The sequence below is a fragment of the Bufo gargarizans genome, chromosome 2 (genome assembly GCF_014858855.1).
Source record: "Bufo gargarizans isolate SCDJY-AF-19 chromosome 2, ASM1485885v1, whole genome shotgun sequence".
NCBI lineage: Eukaryota > Metazoa > Chordata > Amphibia > Anura > Bufonidae > Bufo > Bufo gargarizans.
In genome coordinates, this window is record NC_058081.1 from 281,603,375 (window position 1) to 281,631,008 (window position 27,634).

General features: G+C 42.8%; 1 protein-coding gene across 3 annotated transcripts in view; it reads left to right on the plus strand.

The window, feature by feature from the left end:
- Positions 1 to 27,634, plus strand: part of IMMP2L (inner mitochondrial membrane peptidase subunit 2) — a 1,176,402-nt gene that overhangs the window by 43,716 nt on the left and 1,105,052 nt on the right. For all 3 annotated transcript variants that reach the window (XM_044280335.1, XM_044280336.1, XM_044280334.1), the window contains one exon: positions 10,387 to 10,490. In XM_044280335.1, coding sequence (XP_044136270.1) covers positions 10,387 to 10,490 — 104 coding nt within the window. Of the gene's footprint in view, positions 1 to 10,386; positions 10,491 to 27,634 lie in introns of those variants that run through there.

Below are 27,634 nucleotides of genomic sequence, written 5' to 3' on the forward strand. Positions count from 1 at the left end.
ACGAGCAGTGTAAAATGTGATAGCAAAATGATTTCAACCAGCAAAGGAAGCAATATGGACAATCACAATACATTAGTGCCTTGAATTAACTTATTTGCTTAAATGAAGAAGGAAAGACACTATTGGTTAGGGATAGGTTAAATAGATAGGTTAGGGCTGGGATAAAAGTTAGTAAAATGGGTTGGGATTGAGTCAAGCTCAAAATTGGTGAGGTGTGATTTGCAGAGAAAAGCGGAAAGCTTTTTGTCAGTAATGGTTGGGGAACAGGTTATATAGGAAGAGCACTGAGCAGTTGTGTGGAGGGGTTTGCGGGGACTGCAGGTTTTCTTCTGTTTGAAATATGTCATCAGCTGAAATGTGAGATGTGACAGGGGTGCTAAGGGACAGAGAATTGAGCTAGTATTAAATAATTGTTTGGGATTGTGACACAGTCAATTTGAGAAGTGAGAGCAGACTTAACATTTAAAACTGCTTGTGTGTACGTAATAAATTATTCCTTAGCGTAGGTGAGAGGGGTGATGGAAGTGAGAGCTGAAGTGACTGTGATGTTATAGAAAACAGTGTCATTTATGTTTCATACATGGTAGAGAGCAGTAGGAGTGTGAATATCAAGTGGTTTAAGGTTCCTATGATTGTGTGCTAGTTTTAGAACTGAGGGAGCAGTTGTAGAGAAAAGGAAAGATAAAGTAAATACAGTAAATTGTGGACAGGTAGGAGGAGTGGTGATTTTGAGAGTTTACATTGGAAACAATGTGCCAAAGGAAAGCCTGTTGCACACAGAATGTGCATTGTGTGTGTGAGAGAGAGAGAGAAGAGACTGGAGAAGCAGGGGTCAAGCAAACCGTTTAAGATTTAGGTTAGTTTCAGACGAGTGTGTCCAGTACGGAAATCAAGCTCCGTGTGTGGGCGTGATTTTTATGTTCTGGACACTGCTCTTTTCGTAGGGCATTATACTGATTTATAATGCTGTGTGTCTCTGCATGACCTTACTCCTACAGAATAATACTGACAGAAACATTTTAGTTAGAAAAAAGATTTGAATGCCCTACAAAGGATAAAGAACAGAGAATGTCTCTGGGTTTTAGCTCTTACCTTCAGTTCCAATTCTGATTTTGATGTGCACTTAAGAGCTGCACTTAAAAGGGTACAGGATAAGCACTGTTATCGGCTATCCCCTGCAGTCCCTTCCAGAATGAATGGAGCGGCATCAGACATGCCTGCTGCTCCATTCAAAGGTGGCATAGGACCCCTTTTCTTGTGATTTGTGAATATCCCAGCTGTTGGACAAATATTAAGATTGTTATCCCCTATCCTGTGAATAGGGGAAAGTTATGAACTTGGCACAGCCCTTGGGAATCTGTCATTAAATACCTCTCAATAAAAACCAGCTGAATCTAATAGTGTTGGTACCATTTCTGCATTGTGGAGAAAACCGCATTTTAATAATATTCAGCTTAGTCCCTGGGTGCAATAAGGGCATTTCCATTGTACCAAATGGCACCCAGAGGCTCCGCTCACTGTCCTACAGGCTGTACCCCCACCAATTTGACTGACAGTGAAGATGCAATCACTCCTGGATCAGAAGTCTCACGCCTACACTTTCGCTTCAATGTTTGGCGCAGGTACAGTACAATAGCCCTTCAGCCGTCTTCCCGTGCGCCAATCATCGGTCACAGCCTTAAATTAACTAGTGGATTCTACCAGGAATAAAAAGGGAAGAAGTACATATCAGTTAGGACTCATGCACACAACTGTATTTTGCACGGCAGGCTTTTGGACACACAGCTCTGCTATGTGCATGATGACATGCGGTATTCTCACATGACATTTTTATGGAGATACATTTTCTGTAAAACTGCAAATAAAAGGGGGTTAGTCAGTACATCCCAATGCGCAGGTGCACTCTGCCATGGCTCAAAACATAGAGAAAAAAAGACAATGCAACAGGTAGTATTTAGTGTTAGGTTCCCGTCCTACAGAGATCGCCTTGACGTCCGGCAGACGGGCTCAGATGGTTTTGTACAAAATGCATTTGCCAAGCATCTCACTTTATAAATAAGCGTAGTATTAGCACTGTAACATTTTTTGTGACTATGGCATTATTGTACTTTATCTGGTTTGCAGAGTGCTGTTGCATTGTCTTTTTTTTCCTCTAGGTCTTTGCCATGGCAGCGTGCACCTGCGCACTGGGAGGTGCTGACTAACCCCCTTTTCTTTGCAGTTTTACAGTGCTGGAGGTGTGGCACTCCAGCGAGTTGTGCACCCCTGATTAGCCTGTCTGCCCCATAGGCTGATTTTAATTAGTTTGAGTATAAAGATGTGGCCTGCTCTCACTGTATTCATTGGAATATGGAGTAGGCTCAGCATGCATGTTGGTACCTGCATCCCTTGGAAGTAATGGATGCCATTTTGGCACCAAAAGTGGTAAAAGGCAGAGTGGATCCAGCATGCATGTTAAACCAACATTACCTGAACTTTGTGGCGGCCATTATGGCGCATAACAGGTAGTATTTAGTGTTGGGTTCCCGTCTTACAGAGATCGCCTTGACGTTCGGCAGACGGGCCCAAATGGTTTTGTACAAAATGTATTTGCCCAGCTTCTCACTTTATAAATAAGCGTAGCATTAGCACCATAACATTTTTTGTGACTATGGCGTTATTGTACTTTATCTGGTTTGCAGAGTGCTGTTGCATTGTCTTTTTTTGTCTATCGATACATTTTCTGTAATTATTACACTAAAATATTTGTAATAAAGAGCATCAAAAACTGTGGCAAAATCCCTAAAAATTGTTTTCAATTTCACCTCCTTTTTGCTTTAATTTCTGTGTAACAAAGTTTATCTAAGCCCCTCAAAATGACTTCAAAACTAAACTGGTGCTTAAAAAAGTAGGTATTGGAAATAGTTTAGAAAATTTGAAAATTGTTATGCATTTTACTCATTTTGGTCTAAAAATCTTTTTTTTCAATTGGTCTTTATTAAACATATTGAAACGTTCTGTCATGGTTAGCTGTTTTTCTAGCTGTGTGAATGATATTTTCACTTTGTGCTGGTCATGTAATAACCCTTATCTCTAAATTACTAAACGGTTATTGTAACGGTCGCGTACACACACAGGGGGAGGGAAGTGACCACTGCGCTCCACCCTTACCCCTGGCCTGCCTACTTGCCTCGCGAGTCCTAATGACAGGGGACAACTGGATGGCAATCCCCAGCTTGGAATAAGTGCAGGGATGACAGACAAACAAAAGAACGTAAACGGACCGAGTCAATACCAGGAAAGCTACAAAGTACAAATGGAGCAAGCAGAGAATAGTCAGGAGAAGCCGGGGTCATAAATACCAGTAGATTCGTGAAGTACCAAAGGAGTCAGCAGAGGATCGTCAGGAGGAGGCCGGGGTCAGAATACCAGGTGAGCAGCAAAGTTCACAAGGAGCAGGCAGAGGATCGTCAGGAATTCAGCAGGAGGTAAGTACGCCAGGAAAGACAATCGCAGGTGGAACCTAAATAACAGGCAATCTGTGGCCAGCAGATTGCCTGTTTAACTAGGGAGCTAGAGGGGTCATGTGACATGGCCAGCGTCACATGACTCCACACAGACTACACAGCCGAGCACCGAGTGATCAGCTCGGTGCTCAGCCCTAAAACCATTAGCATGAATGCAGATAGATGCACACATAGTATTATCAGGAGCGCGGGTGACGCTGGATGCACTGATGATGTGCGCACGCTCCGGATGTGCCCGCCTCCTAGATGGCGCCATGACAGTTATAAACACTTACTTAAGCCACGTTCCTATCAATAAAATAAGAATTGAGCTTTAATGATTGTTTATAAGGTCAGAGATAAGGAGCTGTCAGCTCCCTGCCTGACAAAGCACAGAGAAAATACAGATCCTGCTAGTAGATAAACTCAAAGCTGTGCAGGGAAAACGGCTCATCAGTTTAAAAAAAGACCAATTGAAAAATAATTTTTAGCTCAAAATGAGTAATAAAAAAAAAATTGCCACCAAAGGTGTACATAGCATTTAAGTAATAACTATTTTGTGAGGTATCACTATCTGTCTTAGGCCTCATTCACACGAACGTGAGCCATCTCTGCCAGTGCTGCAGACTACAAATAGCGGTCTGCAATGCAAGGGTATTGCCAGCATGAATCCTGTATTGTGGGTCCACTAGCCACAATATGCGGCAAAAGATAGGACATGTCCTATCATTGCTGTGTGGAGGCACGGACACCAAAGCCCATGGAAGCACTTCTGTGGGCTTCCGATCCATGCCCCAGTTCCTTATCTTGCAGATTGCGGGCCCATTCAAGTCAATGGGTCCGCATCCGTGATGCAGAATTCACATGGTCGGTGCCTGAAAGGGATTTTTCATAATCTTACTTTTGATACATCACAGATTAGACATAGATTATACAAGCCTCAACTCTTGTGGAATACAGTACTCCGAATTAGCACATCTCACACCCTTTGCCAGTTGCTGGACACAATAGCAGCCTCCCTTAACAAAATGCTATTCAACATCACACCTCACATACAATGACAGCAAACTATGATAAGTCATTCAACTTATTAGCATGTAGAGTAAACCTGTTCAATGTAAAATAACCCTTTTCATGTATTGTATATAGCAGATACCAGTATTGTTTAACAAAGTTTCAGCTGTATATTGACAAACATGTTCCCCAAGGCCTCCTAAGAATACCAGGATTGTTCCAATTGGATCTTGAGAGACAATATGCTCCCACCCCCAAAAAGCCCTATAAGTATGTGCTGGGAAATAAAGATTTCAGATATTTAACAACCTAACTTAAGCCTGGGCTGATAGTTATCTCCTGATCAGAGCAAATCGGATATTCGTCGTACAGGGAAATATTCATGGGTTGGAGTTCTGATGCCTCATCATTTAACCAGCATAAACCTGCCAGAAGAAAAACCGCTAACAGTGCCCATATATTGCGGAACACCTTAATGTCGTGTGAATGAACTCTTAAAAGCTGAACAATTCAAATTTAGAAAATTGCAAATTTTTCCAAGTTCTCTGTAAACGTTTTATTGTTTTAATAAATAAAGGTAAAACATATTGACTCAAATTTACCATTTACATGAAGCACGATGTGTTACGAGAATAAATTCTCAGAATCTGTTGGATAAATTAAAGCACCACATTATTGACACATTCATTTTTGTAAAAATAGGCCTGGTCAGGTAGGTGAAAACCTCGATCTTCAAGGGGTTAATAAGTGCAGTGAATGCAGATCACTTGGACTTTCATATTAAATAGACTTTTATTGTTCACCAGTATAAAAAACAGCTCAATTATCCATGCTTCAAGTGTTATGTACATTCCAGTTGTATTAAAAAAAAAGCTTAAAAATTGAGATGCTCATCGAAGTTCTACAATTCATCTGACACTTAAAGGGTTTCTGCACCCCCGCCGATCAGCTGTTTGAGAAAGCAACGGCGCTCCAGCAGCGCTGCGGCCTTCTCGCTGTTTACCGCTGGCCCAGTGACGTCACGACTTTTATCAACTGGCCTGGGCGGGGCTAAGCTCCATTCAAGTGAACAGAGTTTAGCCCCGCCCAGGCCAGTGATACTAGTCGTGACGTCACTGGGCAAGCGATAAACAGTGAGAAGGCCGCGGCGCTGCTGGAGCGCCGCTGCCTTCTCAAACAGCTGATCGGCGGAGGTCCCGGGTGTCGGACCCCACCGATCAGAAGCTGATGATCTATCCAGAGGATAGATCATCAGTTTAAACAAAGTGCAGAACCCCTTTAAATCCTAGCTTGTAATTTCAGCTATAAGTATGTGGCTGCCCGATAAAGTATAGCACTGTACCTTTGCAATCAGGGCTAATGTGTTCTTTCAGTTACCATATCTTTATGTGATGCTGTCTTTTTATCTATGAAAAATTATCTCAGATGGTCACTACAAGAGCCTAATGGTTTTCCAATCAGAAATAATAGGCTTTCTTGTGAAGTTATAATTGTAACTTCCTTTAAATGTGACAAAACATTGTAACCATGTTGTCATTGTCTTCTATGATTATGCAGGCTGGTGCTTTTATTTTATATTACCGGTATATATTTCGTAATTGCTAAGCTGTATGTTAGGCTTTTTTCACATGATGCTTACATGCCCTGTTGGGCAATTTTTTTATTGCGCAGGTGCAATGCGATTGAATGCGTTTTGCACATGCTTGATAAATAACTGAAGATATACAAACAACATCTCTTAGCAACGATCCGTGAAAAACGCATGCTTGCGGATGCGATTTTCACCCAGCCCCATTCACTTCTATGGGGCCAGCGTTGCTTCAAAAATGCTGAATAAAGAGCATGCTGCGATTACAACGCACAAGTGATGCGTGAAAAACAACGCTCATGTACACAGACCCATTGAAATGAATGGGTCCAGATTCAGTTCGCATTACGCATTGCACCCACACGGAAAACTCGCTTGTGTGAAACGGCCGCCGATCACACGATGAATTAGCGAAAAGCTCGTTCATTGAGTGATCCTGTTGTTCGACACACCAATTATTGTTTCAGGGCGGCAGATTGTGTTGTCTAAACAGCGATCTGCTGACGATAAAACATGAATCTGTATGAGGACGAGGGATCGCAATAGCAATCCCTCATCCTCATACTGTGGAGGAGATCGCTGCATGTACTGTAAATACAGTAGTCTCCGTCACTGAAAGAGCCGACTGTCAGGAAGGAAATCTTCCTTCCTAGCAATCTGCTGTTACATTGTGCTCCATAAACCTGCCTTTAAACTAGTCCAGGGATGGCCAACCTGAAGCTCTCCAGCTATTGCAAAACTACAACTCCCAGCATGCCCACACTGTCTATAGCAGGGCATGGTGGGAGTTGTAGTTTTACAACAGCTGGCCATCCCTAGACTAGACGGTCTAAAAATGCACAAGATTTATCACAGTGGCTGATGCTGGGTGATAAATCTGGTGCACCTTTAGACCTAGTTAAAGGGGGAATTTTTTAAGAAATCCCTTGGTGATCGATGCAACAAAATGATGAAAAATAATGTAATGAAAATGGAATGCTCCAGAAAATGAAATCTGCAAATGCTTACATTTCTGGGGTTATATACGCCACATTGTTGGCACAAGTACCGCACTGCCAGGTACCACCAACGCGCTTTGTTCAGTTGATCTTACTCATGTTACTGTATGACCAAGAGTAGGATCAACTGTATAATTGAAACGTGTTGGTAGTACCTGGCAGTGAGTTACAGAAAAAAAAATGTTGTATGATTTTTCAATAAAATGAGTTGCTTTTATCCTGATGCTAGATCACTACTAGCCTACTACTTTTTTGCTTGGATTAATGACGTGGTTGGAACGGTCAGTCCATGTTGAAAGTGGAGACTGCAGTAGACCAAAGCAACTGGCTGAGACCCAAAAGTCCAACGACACCTCTGCTGCCAGGCTAAGCCTCGTTGACACAATGCCACAGCACCAACATCCAGCATGCAGCGCCACATTATGGAATCCAGTAAAATATTTTATGTTAAAAAAAATAAAGTACACATAATTAACTATTAACCAAACTATTAAATTATCACATTAGCTAACTCTTATAGCGAAACATGTAAAACATAAAATGTAATAATTGCTGTTTTGGTCATCCCCCCCCCCCCCAAAAAAAAAAAACAAAAAAAAACCAAACAAACAAAACCAAAATAAAACAGAATAAGGAATCAAAAACTTGATGGTACCTGTAAAATCGTCCAATTCCAATAAAACAAGCCCTCACAAAGTTCAATCACTGTACTCTCAGCACCGGTTTGAAGGGACTGTGGTGCTTGGGGGCTATTCTGGGTATTACAGTTTTTCCCTGCACTGCCACTACAAAAAATCTGGTGTTCTGAGTACAAACAGTGCCTGGACCGATGTAAGGTTACTTTCACACTTGCGTTTTTCTTTTCCGGCATAGAGTTCCGTCACAGGGGCTCTATACCGGAAAAGAACTGATCAGGCATATCCCCATGCATTCTGAATGGAGAGCAATCCGTTCAGTTTGCATCAGGACGTCTTCAGTTCAGTCGTTTTGACTGATCAGGCAAAAGATAAAAACGCAGCATGCTACGGTTTTATCTCCAGCCAAAAAAAATGAAGACTTGCCTGAATGCCGGATCCAGCATTCAAAATACCGGAATGCCGGATCCGTCCTTCTGACCTGCGCATGCGCATACCGGTAAAAATGTGAAAAAAAAATACAAGACTGATCTGTCTGTCCGCATGACAAGCGGAGAGACGGATCCGTTCTTGCAATGCATTTGTAAGACGGATCCGCATCCGGATCCGTCTCACAAATGCTTTCAGTCACATCCAAATCGGCGTATCCGGCGACTGAACTGCTTGCCGGATCACACTGCTGCAAGTGTGAAAATAGCCTAAACAATGAAGATGTCACTGCGCTCATCTGAGTGCCACAGCTCCTACAGACAGCTCATCTTTTAACATATATAAGTTTTTTGTTGGACTCTGCCGGATGGTAAACCGCAGTCTACTACGCTTTTGCATCCTTTTTTTCCCATCGCATACGCTAAACGTAAGGCAAAAACGTGGTGTGAACCCAACCTTACATTGCAACTCACACAAGAACAACAATACACACAATGTGCTGTGTGAGTAAAATGCAGCTATTAAAGGCTTACACACTGACATGGGGACAAACAAAGAAAATAAGGCTAATATCACATGCAGGCGATTGTCGGGAGAGAGGCATTCCTTCACAGTAATCGCCTACTCGTCAATGGAAACCACTGATATTACATGCAGCGATCTCCTCCACAGTATGGGGAGGAGTGATCGCTAATGCCATCGCTCGTCCCCATACGGAATCATTGTTTACTAGTAGAAGATCGTGACTACACAGCACAATCTGCTGCCTGCAGAATCTGCCTGTTGAAAGATTCCAATTACCTGATCGATTAATCAGCGGCAGTATTACACTGTCGGATCATCGCTAACGAGCATTCATATGGACGCTCCTTAGCGATGATTTGAAAGATTATCTGCCCGTGTAATATCCGCTTAAGAGTGGAAAGGAAGGGAAATATCCAGTAGGTTATAGGTGGCCATGCGAGTGTTGTAGTGAAATGATGACTGATATGAGTTCTTCAAGTTCAACATATTTTTTAGTATTGTCCAGAAACATACCTGTGCAATGTTCCTTATGGATGTTAACCATTTTCTTCCAATTTTGATTGCCAAATCGGGCTAGCTGAACATGTAGGAGGTTCCTATTAGATTACAGAATGTGATGTTGTGCATTCCAGCGTGGAACGCACGCCATGGACATCCTGGAGGCACATGTGGGGCCACACATGTAGAGGTATTTTCACCGATTTTTGAACTTACACTGATTGACATGCTTTATAAGGCTGGTGAGCACAGTATGCATTCATCCTCCGAGGAAGTGAAACGCGCGTCGGGGTCTGAACCACACTGGTCGGTATAATTCATTCCACTAAGTACTCCTTGATGGATCTTGTATAGGATGTTTGGCACTAGGCACTTTAGATTTATACGTTTTATGTAATTGGATCTTCTCCCACTTTTTATCTGTCTCTCCACTCGGAGGTTATTGTATGTAAAGGTCGCACTTTGTGATTTGTGATACTATCTTTAGTCTCTATTATGGGCAAGGGAGGTCCAACATTAGCACCATTTGTCTAGGGGTCTGGCTTTCTGACATTTGACCATTTGTGGTTCTTTTTCTTTCCTGTATATGTATGCCTCTGCTACTTTTTAACGTATTTATTTTTCTAATAAGTGATTAATAAAATATTTTTTTAGATTAATTGTATGCTGTGTATCGTGTTTGGTGTGGTGGAGTTCCTCTGAAAAACTTATAAAGATGGAAAGCAGGTCTAATGGAGTCCAAGGTTTAATCTTTTGGACTCCCATTTGCCTTGTTAAAGGGAATTGATTCACCGAGGCCTGTTTTGGGTATTCCGAAGCATCCCTCGGCTGGGGAGCTAAAACGTGATATGAACGACCCCTTATACATTTAATTTGTTCTTTCTGTGTCATGATTCCTGGAGATATGAAGATATGCCAGCCATTTAGCTCATTTTCTACAGGTCTGAAATAAAACTTGGCTAAAATATTGTTTTCTCTTGCCTCTTGCTTTGATTTAGAGTTAAATAAGCACGTTTCCCCTCTCAAGTTTTATAGTCCCTGCCGTATACTTTGTATTGAAAGCAATGTACTTCTCACACTTTCACGCTTGGTGATGCTTCTTCTCAGCACCATATACTTGTTCTTCCATCATTTATACATACAATAGATTAGACGAGGGAGAAAAGACACAAGGGAAATATTTTTTACATAAAGCTGTCTTCTTTCGTTTTCAGCCTTCCTTGAATCCAGATGGGAGACATGAATCAGACGTGGTGCTCTTAAACCGATGGAGCATTCGGAATTATGAAGTTCAGCGAGGGGACATTGTCTCTCTAGTGTAAGTGGACATTTTCACTTTGCTTCTGATCGTTGTTTACTGTCTGACCCGAGCAGTAGGATGGCTATGTAGATGATGTGTCCCTGGTTACTGTTTATTCTCCTATTATGAGGTGAAAAGAGGAAATGCTTATTATTATGTTTTGTTATTACTAGAAATATTTGTTTTTAATTTGTTGCTTTGATGGAGGGATTGAGCCTTGAGGTTTTTTTCTGGTTTCTGAGTGGAATCCACTCATCTCTTGCCGGCTGTTGACATTGCATTGCTTGTTCTTTTCGACAGTGCAACTTTAGAAGCAATGAAGCTGAGTTTGTGGTCTAGGGTCAAAAGATGGCACTGTTTCACTGATAATAATGAGACTTAATTAAAGTGGAAATGTTAATCAATATAGACCATGTCAAAGCGCAAGCATGTGTCAGAGATGCACATGGTTATTTGCTTCGTAGCCTCTGAGCGTCGCTTCCACTTACAGCATATTAACCTTTCGTACCAGCGCAGCTTTTCACGTATGCTCTTTGCATCTATTTGCTCACTTTGAATCACGTGTCTGGTTTTTGACTCCTCGGAAACTGCAGACCTTACAGACCTTGTAGTTTCACAATCGCCAAGGAGCGGAGATTGTGATTTTATCTCACAATAGCATTTCCATTAATGTATTAGAACATGATTAATTGACTTCTGCTGTCCACATATCTGGTGCATCTCCCATCTTTTTGTCAGACTCTCCTTGTAAGTAGCATTCGACAAACTGAATAATCCTCTGGAGTCCTCGTTACTCTTTTGGCCTTACAAGGTTACGTTACACTTAGCTTGTGATGGAGGAGGTGCTCACCCACCTGGAGTAGGTCACAAGATTCATGCTGCTGCAGTGTTATTCGTCTCTTCATGCAGCTTCGAGGAGCACAGTGAAGAGTGCAATTACGGTGTAAAGAATAATCGATAAGTGCAGTGGTAATATAAATTCTTTCTGGATTACAGGGCTGAATTTGCAGCCTACACATGGCTAATAATGAATGAAATATTTTCTGCATATTTTTATATATTTTTTTAAAATAAATAATGGGCCTCATTTTTTAAAACTGTCTTAGTTGCCCATAACAACCAATCAGAGCTCACCTTTCATGTCTTAAAGTGCTCTGAAAAGGTGAAAGTTGAGCTCTGATTGGTTGCTGTGGCAACTAAGACAGTTTTCCTGTTAGGCAGTTTTGATAAATGAGGCCCAATGTGTCCACCATCGCTGCTTGTATTTGATGACTGAGCCACAATAAATGAATTGGCAGGGACTTACCTTGTTAAAGGGGACCTGACGGCTCCCCTTACATCTGTTTTAGAAAGTACTTGCTTACCTCATAAAACAGGAATTCGGAAGCATACTTAGGGCCCCTTCACAAATATGCGGTGATCCAGTTCAGCAGAAAATGCCATAGGGGAACTGAAGCCAGAACTGATCCCATAGTTTTCATACATCCGGTGCATCAGTTGTGATGCCGGATGTTGAATAGCATTGGACAGAAAAACTCTGCATGCTCAGTTTCTGTCCAGCGTTCTCAGTCTACAGACCACGGATCGGTGCCCTGAAGTGCTGTTCACATACAGTATATCAGTTGTGTCTGACTCCTGGCATTAAACAACTGGCCGGGCACGACTAATATACCTGAAGCCTTGTGTTGTTTCATTGTGTTTCCTCGTGGAAAGCTAGTGAAAGTGGTGTGCCAGTGTCAGACTGCATAGGGAGCGGGACCAGCAACGCTGACAAGTTAAATGGTAATTCCTAGTGTTTTCAATAGGAGAACAACGCCAAGCAAAAAGGTGCTCCACAATTGTTATTCCATGGAGAATACAAGTATTTACTAAAACAGACATGTCAGGGGAGCGGACAGATCCTCTTTAACTTGGTAGTGGGGGCCCTGCAAGGGACTGTCACCAAATGGGTTCCGTATGATCATTTGGTTATAGGGGACCTGAAAGTTTGTTGTCTATACCTTTTTTCAGACACAAATATTGGAAATACCCTGAATATGCCTAACATGCAGAGTAAGTTTCCTCCTATTACACCTGTTTTTGGGCTTTTCACTGACTTGCTCACCAGAAGCAAAATCAATTCAAACAGGATGTTTATTCACTGTGCATTTGTGCTGATTCAGGAACCCTGTGGCAATGAGCGTTTGATAACAGAAGAGACAATAACAGTGATGAGCTGCTGTTTCCTAATCCCCTATTGTGAAGATTGGACAGTATGCACAGTATGCTCTCAACTTCAGCTGCCCCCTCCACTGATCAAGCACTGATCGTTGACGTGTTCTACTGCTTGCCAGCTCTAAGCAGATTTCTCTTTTATTAATGATGATAACGGCATTATTGCTGATGTAGACAGCTCTGTTTTAGTCAGGGCCATGACATCTCATGATACCTACAAAATGTCATGGCTCTGATGCCACTGATGGGGTATGGGAGCACTACTGGTCATGCCAGGATACCCTTCCCTGGAAGTTCCTAGAAATTCCTTCTCTATATTGTTAAGATTTTTCCAAATATGTGGTCATTGCACTAATTAAACACAGAGATGGTTATTTTGGATCTTTAACTAAATCCAGCTCCAATGGAAGTTGTTCTATGTGAACTGTTTTATTTCTGCCTTTTAAAATATGATATCCACCAGGGTTGTAGATAACCAAGGCTCATTAATGTGTAACATGGTAAGTACGGCTGGGCTACCCTTGATATCTAAAGATAAGAGGCATGCTAGTTTCACACCTTCCTCCCTCAGAGATTGGTCTTCTGTAAGATATTTAAGTAATAGATCTTCTTCCCATGTTGTGGAAAGTTTTGGTTTGATTGGTCTAGACACGACTGCACCTTTCCACAATCTAAGGTAAATCTTGTTATCAGTGAGGTTCAGGATGATTTAGATTCACCACTGAACCAAAAGATTTAGGCCCCTTTTACACGGGTGAGTTTTTCCACACAGGGCATAGGCATTTTGTGGGCTCTCCTTAGGGCTGCCAGGAGGAGGCTTCCGCCCAGCAGTGAGCCCGGTGATGTCACCGGTACTTCCCTAGCCTGTAAAACGGTCGTTGATGTCATCGAACACACTGCTGGGCGGAAGCCTCCGTCCGGCAGTGTGTTATAGTAAATAAAAGAGCCCTTGCCCTGCTCGATCCTGCGCAGGGCAAGGGAGCGCATCAAAGCATGACATGCTCCGATTCTAACATCAGAGAGGCTGCCTGGGTAAAATTATGGGTATTGTGGAAGCTGCAGTAGGTGGTATTTCAATCCTTGAAAGCATTCTGTAGTTATTCCTAATGGAATTTTCTAGTCTGTTATCAATTTGTGAGTCGCTGAAAACCATGGTCTGGAAGGTGATACTAGATAGACCGTCACCGCTAGTTACCATGTCCTCTTGTATTTTTTAGATGATCTGAGAGAAAAGACTTGGGGTAGAACGCATCCGCATTCCCTGTGACCATGTCCTCAATACAAATTTTATGGTCTGAACTGATGCAAATAGGTCTACTTACTTGGTACCGAATGTTTCATTTATTTGTGCGAATAGATTTTGAGTGCTACGGTTGACATTTTCTCCCTGGACAAAGAGTCTGCTGTTTCGTTGGAGTGTCCAGGTACATAAAGTGCCCTTGAGTCTAGATTTTGGTCTATGGCCCATCTCCATAAATCCAGAGATTCCTTGCATAGGCTCATTTATTTTGAGCCCCTTTTCCCGTTTATGTATTTTACCACCATTCTGTTGTCCATTTGTAGCATAATGGAACAGTGTATGGGTGACGGGAAGGTTATTTTTTTTTATGTAACGCTGGCTTTGCTGTTTGAAGTTCTAAGTGGTTCATGTTTTAGAAGATTGCCTAACCAGATCTGTGTCTTGCGAACACAATAAAGGTACCATTTTGAAGGCAGGCTGCATCATATTTAGTTTTCCTATTAGGGGCATTGGAGAGGCCAAGCACTATGATATTCCAGTGGTAAATGTCTCTGATTCATTTGAATTGTAATAGATATCTGTGCTTGTGAGCAACATATATAGCACGGAAGGTGTCTTTTATATCTATCTTTATTAGATACATGTCCTTTTGGAGAAGGAAACATAAATCCATTATGCAATGAAACTTCTTTGGCTTTAAAATCTATTTAGTGCCTTCACATTTAGTATTGGTCTGATTGACCTATCTGGTTTCTGAACCAGGAATATATGATTTATTCAGCTTTTTTTTGTTCCATTTGATATCTTTCCTTGAGCAATCCTAGACACTGTTTTGAATGGAAAGACAAGGTTTTTTCCCTGGAAAGGAAACATTCTCAGTGGTAACGTGAGTCCTTTTTTATCACATTTATGACCCAATGATATATGTTTTTTTTTTTTTTTTATATATATGTCTACATAATAACGAGAAGGAATGGATAATTCTGTGCTACCCTAAACCTTATATGGCTTTGTTGAGGTTTTGTTTCCTGAATTGTAGGTCTTAAAGGATTTTGGGGGATTGGCCCTTCAAATTTTGGGTCTGCCCCTGGGACAGAGTTTCTTATGTTGTGTGGGCCTCTTTAATTCTGCAAAGGACTTACACACCCTATATCTCATTTGACCTCATGAGTAAAGTGTAGGACGAATAAGGTATTGTTCTCCAGATTAGGGTATTTGTGTGATTTTGGGGCTAAAGCTGCCATTCCCGATGAAGTGAGCCAAAGGGCTCTTCTGATGTTTCTAATGTAGTTAAAGCATGGTCCTGTGATGAGGACAACTCTGCCTACAGCTTTTAGCAGAGCTAATTTAGATGAGAGTAAAGCCTGTATTACACCGATTTTTCATCAGATAATTGCTATTGAGAGTTCATGATCATTTGGCAGTGTAATACTGCCTCCGATTGCCCGATGAATGAGCACTTGATCATCGGACAATGCAAATCTTTTGACATGTTAAAAAATAATCGTTTGCAGGTGGCAGATTGTGGCGTCTAATAATTATCTGCCACTGGCAAACCACTATACAGCATGGGAAAGAGCGATAGTATACAGATTGGGTCTCCCCATGCTGCGAACGAGATCGCTGCATGTAATAGCAACGGTCTCCTACGCTGTCTAGCAAGCGATTGCTGGGAGGGAACGCTTGCCTCCTGACAATTGTCTGCCACATCAGGCTGTATAATACAGCCTTAAGGATTTCACTTTTTGTGAGGGTGACACCTCACCCTTCTGCTCTAAATAGGATTGGATCCACTGTGTCTGCTACTTGAATGTTTTTAAACGTCTGGTCCATATTGTCTTTACGGAATGATGTTCCAGTAATAGATAGCAGACCAGGGTCTATATCTGGGGCAATAAGAACTTGAATGTCGAGTATGCCCATAAAATTTCTGAGAACAAAATTATAGTCTTAACCAAGAAGGAACAAAAGATTAGCTGCGCAAATTCTCTTACTTCTGAACTTTTAGAAATGACCCATCTGTGAGAGAAATATTTTGATGGTGGAGTTCTACTTGACAGATCCACTCTCGACAGCTGCATCTCACTTCTCTCACAGAAGCGTGTTACATATTCTGAGTACCAGTCTACCTCAGACTGAGACCAACAGCAGCCATGTTGAAAAAAATCCTTTGAGACAAATGCCTCATTGCTGCTATGTGGAAAAGTAACACCCCATGTGGTGTTACCACTTCTGCACCTTGCTACTGTCTTTATTGGTTTAACCTCATGTCATCTTATGCATTTATTCGAGGTCCTCCACGCTGTGCATTTCTAATGTTATGTAACTGTTCATGTAATGTGCCGGGTTCACCAGCAGGTGGCAGAAAACACGGCAGAGCTATACTTAGATGGAATGAAACCTTCCATTCTAACCCCCCCCCTTTCTCTGCGGAAGGGTGGGGCAGAAGTTCTTGTCAGTCTAGTTTACCCCCAGCTAGAGGAAGGGTGTGCAGAGGCATGTCTCTGCTGGGCATGCCCACGCCAGCCAGAGCACCTTAAGCTCTGCTGGCCATGGAGGTCAAAGCTTGAAGCCTCAGGGGCCAGGAGGAAAGTCCCCTGGCATAAGCTAGGGTCAGACTACAAAGTGAAGTGCAGCATATAGAAGAAGCTGAGTTATACAGCCAGCCTGTCAGTACAGAGTCAGAGACAAAGAGATATAGCAGAGTGGAGTTTGCCTGCCAGTTTCATGCTAAAGCCTACTGCTACCAAGACAAAGCTTGTAAACCGTTCTGGAGAACGTTTATGCGAAGTAAAGCTGCCATTGAACTTCATCTCAAGGTGTGAACTCAAGTTATTATTTTATCCCTAAATTATTCCCGCTATTTATTGCTTCGTAGCCAAAGCCTGGGGTCCGGCGGTATCCAGGTAGGAGCACCGTGACACACAATAAGAGACATTTTAGGCCGCAACATACCACTCAGCATTTCCTATACCTGGGGCGAGTTATATAGAGGGCCCTAGGGGGAGGCGCCCATTGCAGGAAATTACCCAAACTTACTCAAAGTTTTATTGTTGTGGGCAGGTGTTGTGTATATCTATGCAATCACACCCTCGGGCACCCTTTCACAATACCGCAAACAAGGTGTTAAGGTTTTCTGAAGGGAATTCACCTCAGAATCAGTCAAATAATTGAAACACATTTGTCCAGAATTTTCTATATATATGCAGGGGTGGACTGGTAACTTAGTGGCTCTGGAAAAAATACTAAAAGTGGCTCCATTTTGTAGTCGGGTCCAAATTAATGGAAGGCAGGGCCAACACAAGTAGGTGGGGCCAGCAATACCATATTATGGTTCATTATACCATCCCAACAGAGCCAAATGCCACAGTACATCAAAAAATATTGCCCCCTTCAGCACAAAATATATCCCCAAAATCTTCCACTGGCCGCCGTGAGGAGGGTTAAGACGGTCCCTTGGGCATCGACCTACCGGGAAATTTCCCTGTAAGGGCTGTGGCCAATCCGCCTGAGGAAGACGGTGATGGGGAAAATTCCCTGACATGTTTTGGGTTCCCCTGAGCTGTAGGAACCTCCCCACTGACATAGATGCTGCTATGGAGTAAGCATCTGCATCCATTGCCAAGATGTCCCTGCGATGTCACGATGAACCAAGCGTGGTCTTGCGAGATCTCCCTCTTTTCTTGTTAGGGTCCATTCACACGTCCGTTGTTTCTTTCCTGATCTGTTCCGTTTTTTGCGGAACAGATCTGGACCAGATCTGGACCCATTCATTTTCACAATGTCTGATTTTTTTTCAGGACCCATTGAAAATGAATGGGTCCAGATCTGGTCCAGATCTGTTCCGCAAAAAACGGAACAGATCAGGAAAGAAACAACGGACGTGTGAATGGACCCTTAGGCAGAGAGAGAGGCAGCCGCCGACACCTAGAACAAATAGGATATCTTCTATAATAAGGCATTTTACAAAGTGTATTATTGTGTACACTTGATTTATTGAAAAGGAATGATAGATACGCTTTAATGTTAATGGAAAACCAAACACATAAGAGACATGATTTAGTGAAATAATCTGAAACAGATTTTTTCTGCAGTTTCGCAACAGCAGTGCCCATAGCCTGGGGGCTAATCCTCTATATGCCTCCCTAAATATTTAAGTATTAAATCTCCTTTAAGATGTAAGTAGTTATGAAGTACAATAAATCCTATCAATTTAATCTGAATCTAAAAAGCCACAAATAAAAGTCAAAGTCTTTATTAATATTTTTTTATATAACAAAAAGCTTATAAATGATAAGGTATCATCACAGGGGCAGGAGACATGGAACTTAAATACTATCAATTTAATCTGAATCTAAAAAGCCAAAAATAAAAGTCAAAGTCTTTATTAATATTTTTTTATATAACAAAAAGCTTAAAAATGATGAGGTATCATCACAGGGGCAGGAGACATGGAACTCTGTAGCACATGAAACACTTCTCCTGAGTAACACAGCACAATAAAGGCAACGTGAATAGTAAGTGCATCTATCTGATAGTTATGTTGTATAATAGGCAAGAAATTGTGGTCACACATTAATGCGATAGAGATGGAATGCCATAGTGCTCACAATAAGTGTTGATAACTTCCATACTGATAGCCATGTACTCATGACACCTACAAACACCGGGGTGCTGTCAACCCAATACATATGGGATCATCTGTAGTTCCCAGGGCCTGATTGTAAAGAAATGTAAGTATTATTCGCAATCTTGCTGTCTACTTACCACAATCCAGTAATGCAGTAATTAAAGGGTTGTCCAGTCGTTAATATTGATGACCTATCGCCGATCTGCTTTTTGAAAAGGAGGCGGCACTCCAAGCGAGTGCAGCTTCCTCTTCATTACATTGTACTTCGTCTTGTAAATGCAGTGTAATACAAATACTGTATTTTTCGCCGTATAAGACGCACTTTTTCCCCCCCAAAAGTGGGGGGAAAATAGCAGTGTGTCTTATGGGGCGAATGCTGCTGATTTTGCCGAGTTCTCAATGATACACCCGCCGCGATGCCGCACGGCGGGTGTATCAGCTGTGAGGGAGGAGGGGCTGGGGGCCGGCATCTGCTTTTATAATGACAGCGGGGCCCGTGCAGTGACTGTATTCTACTACACGGGCCCCGCTCACTGTATAATCGTATCTCTAATAGTTAATTGTTATGTATATAATCGCATAATGAGCGCTGTGTATTACTTACAACTACAAGCGCTCGCCGCTCGGTAGGTAGCAGGGAGGAGGCAGGCTGGGAGGACGGGCGCTGGCAGTGTGAGTCATACGTCACTCGCCTGCACCGCCCACTTTATGAATGAAGCAGGCAGCGTGGGCGCATGACGTATGACTCACGCTGCCAGCGCCTGTCCTCCCAGCCTGCCTCCTCCCTCCTCTCTGCTACCTACCGAGCGGCGAGCGCTTGTAGTTGTAAGTAATACACAGCGCTCATTATGCGATTATATACAGTACATAACAATTAACGGGCCCCGCTGTCATTATAAAAGCAGATGCCGGCCCCCAGCCTGTGTATTGAGGGTCATTCACTACAGGAACACTTATGGAGGGGATCTGTGGATGACACATAGCATAAGATGCTATATATGTGTCATCCACAGATCCCCCCCCATAACTGTCATACACAGATCCTCATAACAGTGCCATCCAGAGAGCCCAATAAGAGCCACCCACAGATCCCCCATAAGTGTCACCCACAGATCCCCCATAAGTGTCACCCACAGATTCCCCATAAGTGTCACCCACAGATCCCCCATAAGTGTCACCCACAGATCCCCCATTAGTGTCACCCACAGATCCCCCATAAGTGTCACCCACAGATCCCCCATAACAGTGCGTCACCCACAGATCCCCCATAACAGTGCGCCATCCACAGATCCCCCATAACAGTGCCATCCACAGACCACAATTAGTTCAAAACCCACCAAAAGCACACCTTTTGGTTAAAAAATTTTTTTTTCTTATTTTCCTCCTCAAAAACCTAGGTGCGTCTTATAGGGCGAAAAATACTGTACTTGCTCCATTCAAGTGAAAGGACCGAGTACTTGAAATCACACTATGCCACTGCTTCACTGGAGACGAGGCGCAGTGTAATGACGAGAAAGCGACGCCTGCAAGGAGAGCTAACTTCTTGTCAACTGCTGATTGGGGGAGTTGTCGGACCCCCACCGATCAGATATTGATTACCTATTCTGATGATAGATCATCAATATTAATGGCTGGACAACCCCTTTAATAAGGTTTACCAGTAGCCTGCTGCCTCTATAATACTGGTTTTATTTAATTTAGCACTCCTATATAAACTTACATAAACATATATCATTAATATTGTAGTGTATACACTGTAATTTAAGAGGTTTCCCAGAAATGCCCTATAAACCACTGCAGTAGTCAATAAGATTTTTATAGCAACCAAGAGAATAGTTATTATCCAGAAAATTAGGCCTCAATAGCTGTTTTCTAGGCTCATGGATTCCCTGGCTTTTGCCAGCCCCTATAGGTGCCCATAGTTTCCATGAAGAGGTATTCCACCTTCATATTTATGGTATGTTCATACAACTCACATGACTGACCCTCAGATTTCTGCAGTGGATTTGCAGTGTGAACTGGCATATGACTTAGTCCTATTCAGTGGAGTTAATTGGCATATGGTACACTGATCTCCGTTTCCTTGCGGAATCCCCTTCAATAAGTGATAGGTCACTTTTTAAGTGGATTTCCCAACAAGATGGAAAAAAATGTATATATGAATGGCAAAGTGGATTCCCATTGAAAACGGATAAAAATTTCAGTGTGGAATTTGGACCAAATCCATGCAAAAAAAATAAAAAAAATAAAAAATGGAAACATGCCCATATGTGACATGTTACATGAGACGGTTGGTCTCTAAATTAACACTGCCTAGTTTTTTTAGTATACAAAACTAATACATTTTTTATTCTCAATATATATATATATATATATATATATATATATATATACACTCACCTAAAGAATTATTAGGAACACCTGTTCTATTTCTCATTAATGCGATTATCTAGTCAACCAATTACATGGCAGTTGCTTCAATGCATGTAGGGTTGTGGTCCTGGTCAAGACAATCTCCTGAACTCCAAACTGAATGTCAGAATTGGAAAGAAAGGTGATTTAAGCAATTTTGAGTGTGGCATGGTTGTCGGTGCCAGACGGGCCGGTCTGAGTATTTCACAATCTGCTCAGTTACTGGGATTTTCACGCACAACCATTTCTAGGGTTTACAAAGAATGATGTGAAAAGGGAAAAACATCCAGTATGCGGCAGTCCTGTGGGCGAAAATGAGAACATGTATCCATCATGCCTTGTTACCACTGTGCAGGCTGGTGGTGGTGGTGTAATGGTGTGGGGGAGGTTTTCTGGGCACACTTTAGGTCCCTTAGTGCCAATTGGCCATCGTTTAAATGCCACGGGCTACCTGAGCATTGTTTCTGACCATGTCCATCCCTTCATGACCACCATGTACCCATCCTCTGATGGCTACTTCCAGCAGGATACTGCACCATGTCACAAAGTTCGAATCATTTCAAATTGGTTTCTTGAACATGACAATGAGCTCACTGTACTAAAATTGCCGCCAAAGTCACCAGATCTCAACCCAATAGAGCATCTTTGGGATGTGGTGGAACGGGAGCTTCGTGCCCTGGATGTGCATCCCTCAAATCTCCATCAACTGCAAGATGCTATCCTATCAATATGGGCCAACATTTCTAAAGAATGCTATCAGCACCTTGTTGAATCAATGCCACGTAGAATTAAGGAAGTTCTGAAGGCAAAAGGGGGTCCAACACCGTATTAGTATGGTGTTCCTAATAATTCTTTAGGTGAGTGTATACACACACACACACACATAGAGAGAGACTGTCACCACCGGCCCCTGGGAGAGATCTTAGAAGTTCAAATAGACAGAAGACTCAGGAGTCTATCTGACAGATCTCTCTTGTTTTCATTGCTGACAGGTTTCCACCCCTTCGCAGATGCTGCTCATTATCAGTCAGGTGGCTCTTTATATGTTCCGCCTCTCATTTGTTTCCCTGTGGCTGATAGCTCTTCTGAGGAGTGCACGCTTGTGTGGTGGTTCTCCTGTTCCAGTTACATCTCAAACTAAGTCCTTTCCCTTTTCTTGGTGTGTCTGTCCTGACCAGGCCTCAGGGAGACTTTGGCTCTTTCAGTTTGGAAGGAGCCGGTTGCCTCTTTCCCTGTTCCCTAAGCTGAGGAATTAGTGCATTGTTTCAGCAGTCTCAGGTTCCTGTGCATGTGCATTTCTACCATTGAGATTTGCACATGTTGTTAGCAGCTTAGAGTGAGTATTAGGGAATGCTAGGAGGTGACCTAGGGGCCTAGTCTGTTATTGTTTTGTTGTGGTTCCCTTTGGTTGTCTTTCCTTCCCGTGCTTCGCGTGACAGAGACAGAGAGAGGCAAATGTTTGGACATACTCCTTTAGAACAAATTGTTTTTTTAATTGAAGTTTTGATTATACAAAGACACAGAAAGAAAATCAACAACAGTAAATCTGTACACAGTGCAACGTTACAGCAGAAAACTGTAGGTACATCTATTGAGCTGACTGATTTTGGTATCAGAGTATTCGTATAATACGCTGGGTCGACATTTATTTTGGACATACTCTTTTAACGGATGTAACTTGTAGAAAACTGACTTCCAATTTGTGAACGTATTAATAGGGAGGGAGGCTGCATTACTTGGTTGTGGTGAAGTTTTTGCCCGCCATTTTGAAATCTGCCATATTGAATTCAGCTGAGGTTTTCCCAGTGGAAAGGGGGTCATGTGATATATCAGTCTTCCCAAGAATTTTGTAAGAAACAGACTGAAAGACTCAGTTTTGACCTATCTTTACCTGTTTAGGAGTCAAGCGAAGTCAGATATCCCTAAAGTGCTTTACTTGACGTGTTCGATGTGTGCACCATTCTTATGTATGCACATGGCTCAATATGGCTTTAGCTTTGTCTTAAAGGGAATGTCACCTAATTTTTTTCTGCTGATAAAAACTACATAATGTCACATTGCACTCCTGCCTGTGATGATAATGAACTGAGATAAACTCAGGACTATAAGGCTACTTTTACACTCGCGTTTTGGCTTTCCGTTTGTGAGATCCGTCATGGGCTCTCACAAGCGGTCCAAAACGGATCAGTTTTTGCCCTAATGCATTCTGAATGGATAAGGATACGCTCAGAATGCATCAGTTTGCCTCCGATCAGTCTCCATTCCGGTCTGGAGGCGGACACTAAAACGTTGCCTGCAGTGTTTTGCTGTCCGCTTGCTGAAACTGAGCCAAAGTTTTCTCTGACACAATCTGGCACAATAGAAAACGGATCCGTCTCCCATTGACTTTCAATTGAGTTTATGACGGATCCGTCTTGGCTATGTTACAGATAATACAAACGGATCCATTCATGTTGGATGCATGTGGTTGTATTATTGTAACAGATCCATTTTTGCAGATCCATGACGGATCCGCCCAAAACGTGAGTGCGAAAGTAGCCGTATTAGGCTAAAGCTAGTTTCACACTAGCGTTAGACATCTTTGGTAAGCTGTTCCAGCAGGGAGCAGCATACTGGAGATGTCCAGACCTGGCATTGCCTGACGCTACCTCATTAACTATAATGGGGATTGGCGGAGATCCAGCCCCAACCTGACAAATATGCCGGACCTAAATCGCAGTGTGCAGTGGTTTTAGTCTGGCCAATTCTTGGCATACAGTATTTTCCTGGTTGCTGTCCGATCTCTGCCACTCCCCATTATAGTTAAAGGAGCCAGACGGTCTTCAGGCAGCTTTGCTGGATGCAGAGAGCTCCGTCAGGCTACTCCCTGCTGGAACAACCTGCCTAAAGTGGCTATTGCAAAAACAGCAGTTTAGGATTTGTTTTAAAATATAGTGACATGGAAAATGTAAAATAAATCTCCCAAAATTTGTCAAAACAACATAAAAAGTTGACTTTAACAATATTACATTTTCTGATGAGGCATTCCCTTTAATCTCGTTGTCAACAGCCTTTTTTTAAATGGGATAAAGCTTGATAGTTTCAGATTTGGTCAGACCCGCAGTTGCCGCAGGGTGAGTATTTGTCAGCATGTGTCACTGCAGTGTTTTCGAGAAGATGCTTTTGTAGAGTTCCTGGCAGCACATCTGCTTTTATTTAGAGAGACTGAGGCTAGTGCTTTATTTATGTCTGAATGTCCACGGTTCCTGCTTAAATGTATTCTGTACCAGTGGCATAACTATAAGTCATAGGACCCCATAGCAAAATAAGATGGGGCCTCCCCACCTAGTGTAAGAAAATGTAAAACCGCACCCTATGTAGCAATAATAAAGGTATCTATAATAGCACCATATATCCGAAAACCCACATTATAACAAAAGGCCACTATATTGTTATTCCTCACATAAAGGTACAGTGTTCTTGAATCGAACTGGGCCCCCCAAACCTCTGGGCCCCATAGCAGGTGCTATGGCTATAGTTACGTCCCTGCTTTGTATATTGCTGTAAAGAACTATTTGTCCCCCTATAGATTACGGTTACATATTTGTAACAGTGAATAATTTTTTTAAATAGTTCTGAAAGTGCTGTTTGCCCCCATACAATTTATGCCCATTTTATTCCTGTTGGAAGGACCTGTTCACGGTAACAAATGCAAAGAAAAACGGAGCGCCCAGGTAGGGCTGGGCGATATGGCCTAAAATCTATATCGCAATATCATTTGTAGCATGTGCGATATAATGATATATCGCGATAAATTATTTTCTTCTGTATGTATACAAATTACATGGCCATCATCATCCATGTCCCCCAGCCAGAAAAGAGATTACTTCAGGTTATAAAACATGAGTTTACTGTATTCATAATGTGGACAGGGGTTATACTTATATGTTTTTAATGCACATTAGAAGACCTGTGCATGCATATGTACAGCTAATTATGGTTATTGGGCCTGTCAGTGTCCCTTTAAATCAGGGGTGCACAACCTGCGGCCCGGGGGCCACATGCGGCCCTCGATACCATTCTGTGTGGCCCCCAAACATCTGGTAAAAAAGACATGTAGGTCTATGTCTTATGGCTTCTTACATGTATCTTTCATGTATTCTTCTATTAGATGGGAGTCCTAGAACGGTAACTAGACATTATAGTATGTATGTTCCATATGCCAAAAATACAGTATTTCAGTTGGTAATACCCCTTTAAGTTTTACTTTCAGCCCTTGGAATTGGTTCAGGCTGACAATGTGGGCCCAACCAGAAAAGGTTGTGCCCCCCTGCTTTAAATAATGGCAACAATTGCCACCTATTTTTCAATGAAAGAATGACCTCACTCAATGAACTCCACACTGCTATTACTTTGAACATGCTCCTTTCAATAAGTGATTGAATTACACAGAATCAGCAGCATGCATGTCATGACTGTTGAGTCTATTGGGTTTCTATTACTCTACTACACCTGCTAGTAAATTATTTGCCATGTAGAAATATCATTTCTACCAAAAACAGTGATCAGATTAATGATGTCTGACTGCTATTATTTTGAACACAACTGTACCAGAGGGGGACCATTGGCAAAAATTCCCACAAAAAATATGTATTTTAATTAGGGGCCATTTTTATGCGTCTTAAAGGGAAACTCTCAAAAATGTGCCCTGCTGGAGCCTATAACATGTTTTTTTTAGGCCATGGGAGTACAGGCCTCAAAAAGGCATTCACCTGACAGAATAGAACTTGTGATTATGTGGCTGGAGGTGCATTAGACGGTCACTGGCTAAAAAAATTACTGCAGGCCAGTACAGGCCCCAACAATTAGGCATTCACCTGACAGAAAAGAACTTGTGATTATGTGGCTGGATGTACATTAGGCGGTCACCGGATACAAATTTTACTGTAGGCCAGTACAGGCCCCGAAAATTAGGCATTCACTTGACAGAAAAGAACTTGTGATGATGTGGCTGGAGGTACATTAGGCGGTCGCTGGGTAAAAATTTTACTTTAGGCCAGTACAGGCCCCAAAAATTAGGCATTCACCTGACAGAAAAGAACTTGTGATTATGTGGCTGGAGGTACATTAGGTGGTCACAGGATCTGGAGGGCGGCTGTCGATGGCTTGATCAATGATGCAACGTATTGCATCTCCAGAAAGAAGGCATAAGGTACGATGTCACTGATGGCGCCCAGGCTGCGACTGACCAGTTTGGTGATCTCATCAAATGGCCGCAAAAAGTCTGCATGCGTTGCACATGAGCAGGCACAGGCGAGGCGAAAAGAAACCAAGCTCCCCAGAACCTGTCCTGCTGCAGAGTTCGTACATGTAGTCGTTAACCGCACGTTGCTGCTGGAGCTCAAGCATTTACAAGTTGGAGTTCCAGCACGTCGGGCTGTCACAAATCAGACGTCTGACGGGCAAGTGGTGTCTCTGCTGAACGTAAGCAAGTAGAGCCATGGCCATGTAAGATCTTCTAAAATAGCCAGAGATTTTCCTGGCCTGCCGCAAGACGTCCTGGAACCCGGGGTATTTGGTAATGAATCGCTGCACAGCTAAGTTCAGGACGTGTGCCATGCATAGCACGTGTGTGATTCTGCCCTGTTTTAGCGCGCTCAGCAGGTTGGCACCGTTGTCGCACACCACTGTACCAACTGACAAATTGAGCAGGGTTAGTCACTGATCGGCTTGTGACCGCAGAGCTGAAAGCAGTGCATGACCGGTGTGGCTCTTGGCTTCCAGGCACAACAGCCGCAGCACAACATGGCAACGTCTCACCTGGAACGTCAAATAGGTTCTGGGGAGCTTGGTGGGCGCAGCGGAAAAGGCGGTAGCAGTGGAAAAGGAGTAGTCTGCCGAGGAGGAGATGGAGTAGGAGGAGAAGCAGAAGAGGCAGGCCTGCATGCAATCCGTGGCGGTAACACCAAATCCAAACGGGAGCCACGGGTTACATGCTTGACGGCTGTCAGAAGGTTCACCCAGTGGGCAGTAAAAGTTATGTACCTTCCCTGCCCGTGTTTGCTAGACCACGTGTCAGATGTATCTTGGCACCGACACTGTGTGCCAGAGATATATTCACTTGCTGTTGAACATGGCCATATAGTTCAGGGATGCCCTTCTGGAAGAAATATTTCCTTCCGGGGACCTTCCATTGCGGTGTGCCAATGGCCACAAATGTTCTAAAGGCCTCTGAGTCCACCAGTTTATATGGCAGTAGTTGGCGGGCTAGCAATTCCGACAAGCCAGCAGTCAGCCATTGGGCAAGAGGGTTATCCGGCGTCATCAACTTTTTATGCTCAAACATTTGGGCCACAGAAACCTGCCTTCTGCCAGATGAACGCGACAACGGCACGGTGGAAGGTGGAGTGGAGGACAAATGGGTGGAGAGAGTAGAAGAGGCAGGACTTGGAACTCCAGGAGTGTGGCTTTGTGGCTTCTGACGGCGTTGCTCCCACTGGGCTCGGTGATGGGAGGCCAGGTGCCTTTTTAAGGCAGTCTTACCTAGGTGAGTGTTAGGCTTACCGCGACTTATGCATTGACAGCACAGACTGCAGATGGCAACACTATTGTTGGCAACTGACACGTTAAAAAAAGCCCACACTCCAGATACATTTGCAGTCTGCTTTTTGCCTCATGTGCTGTGTG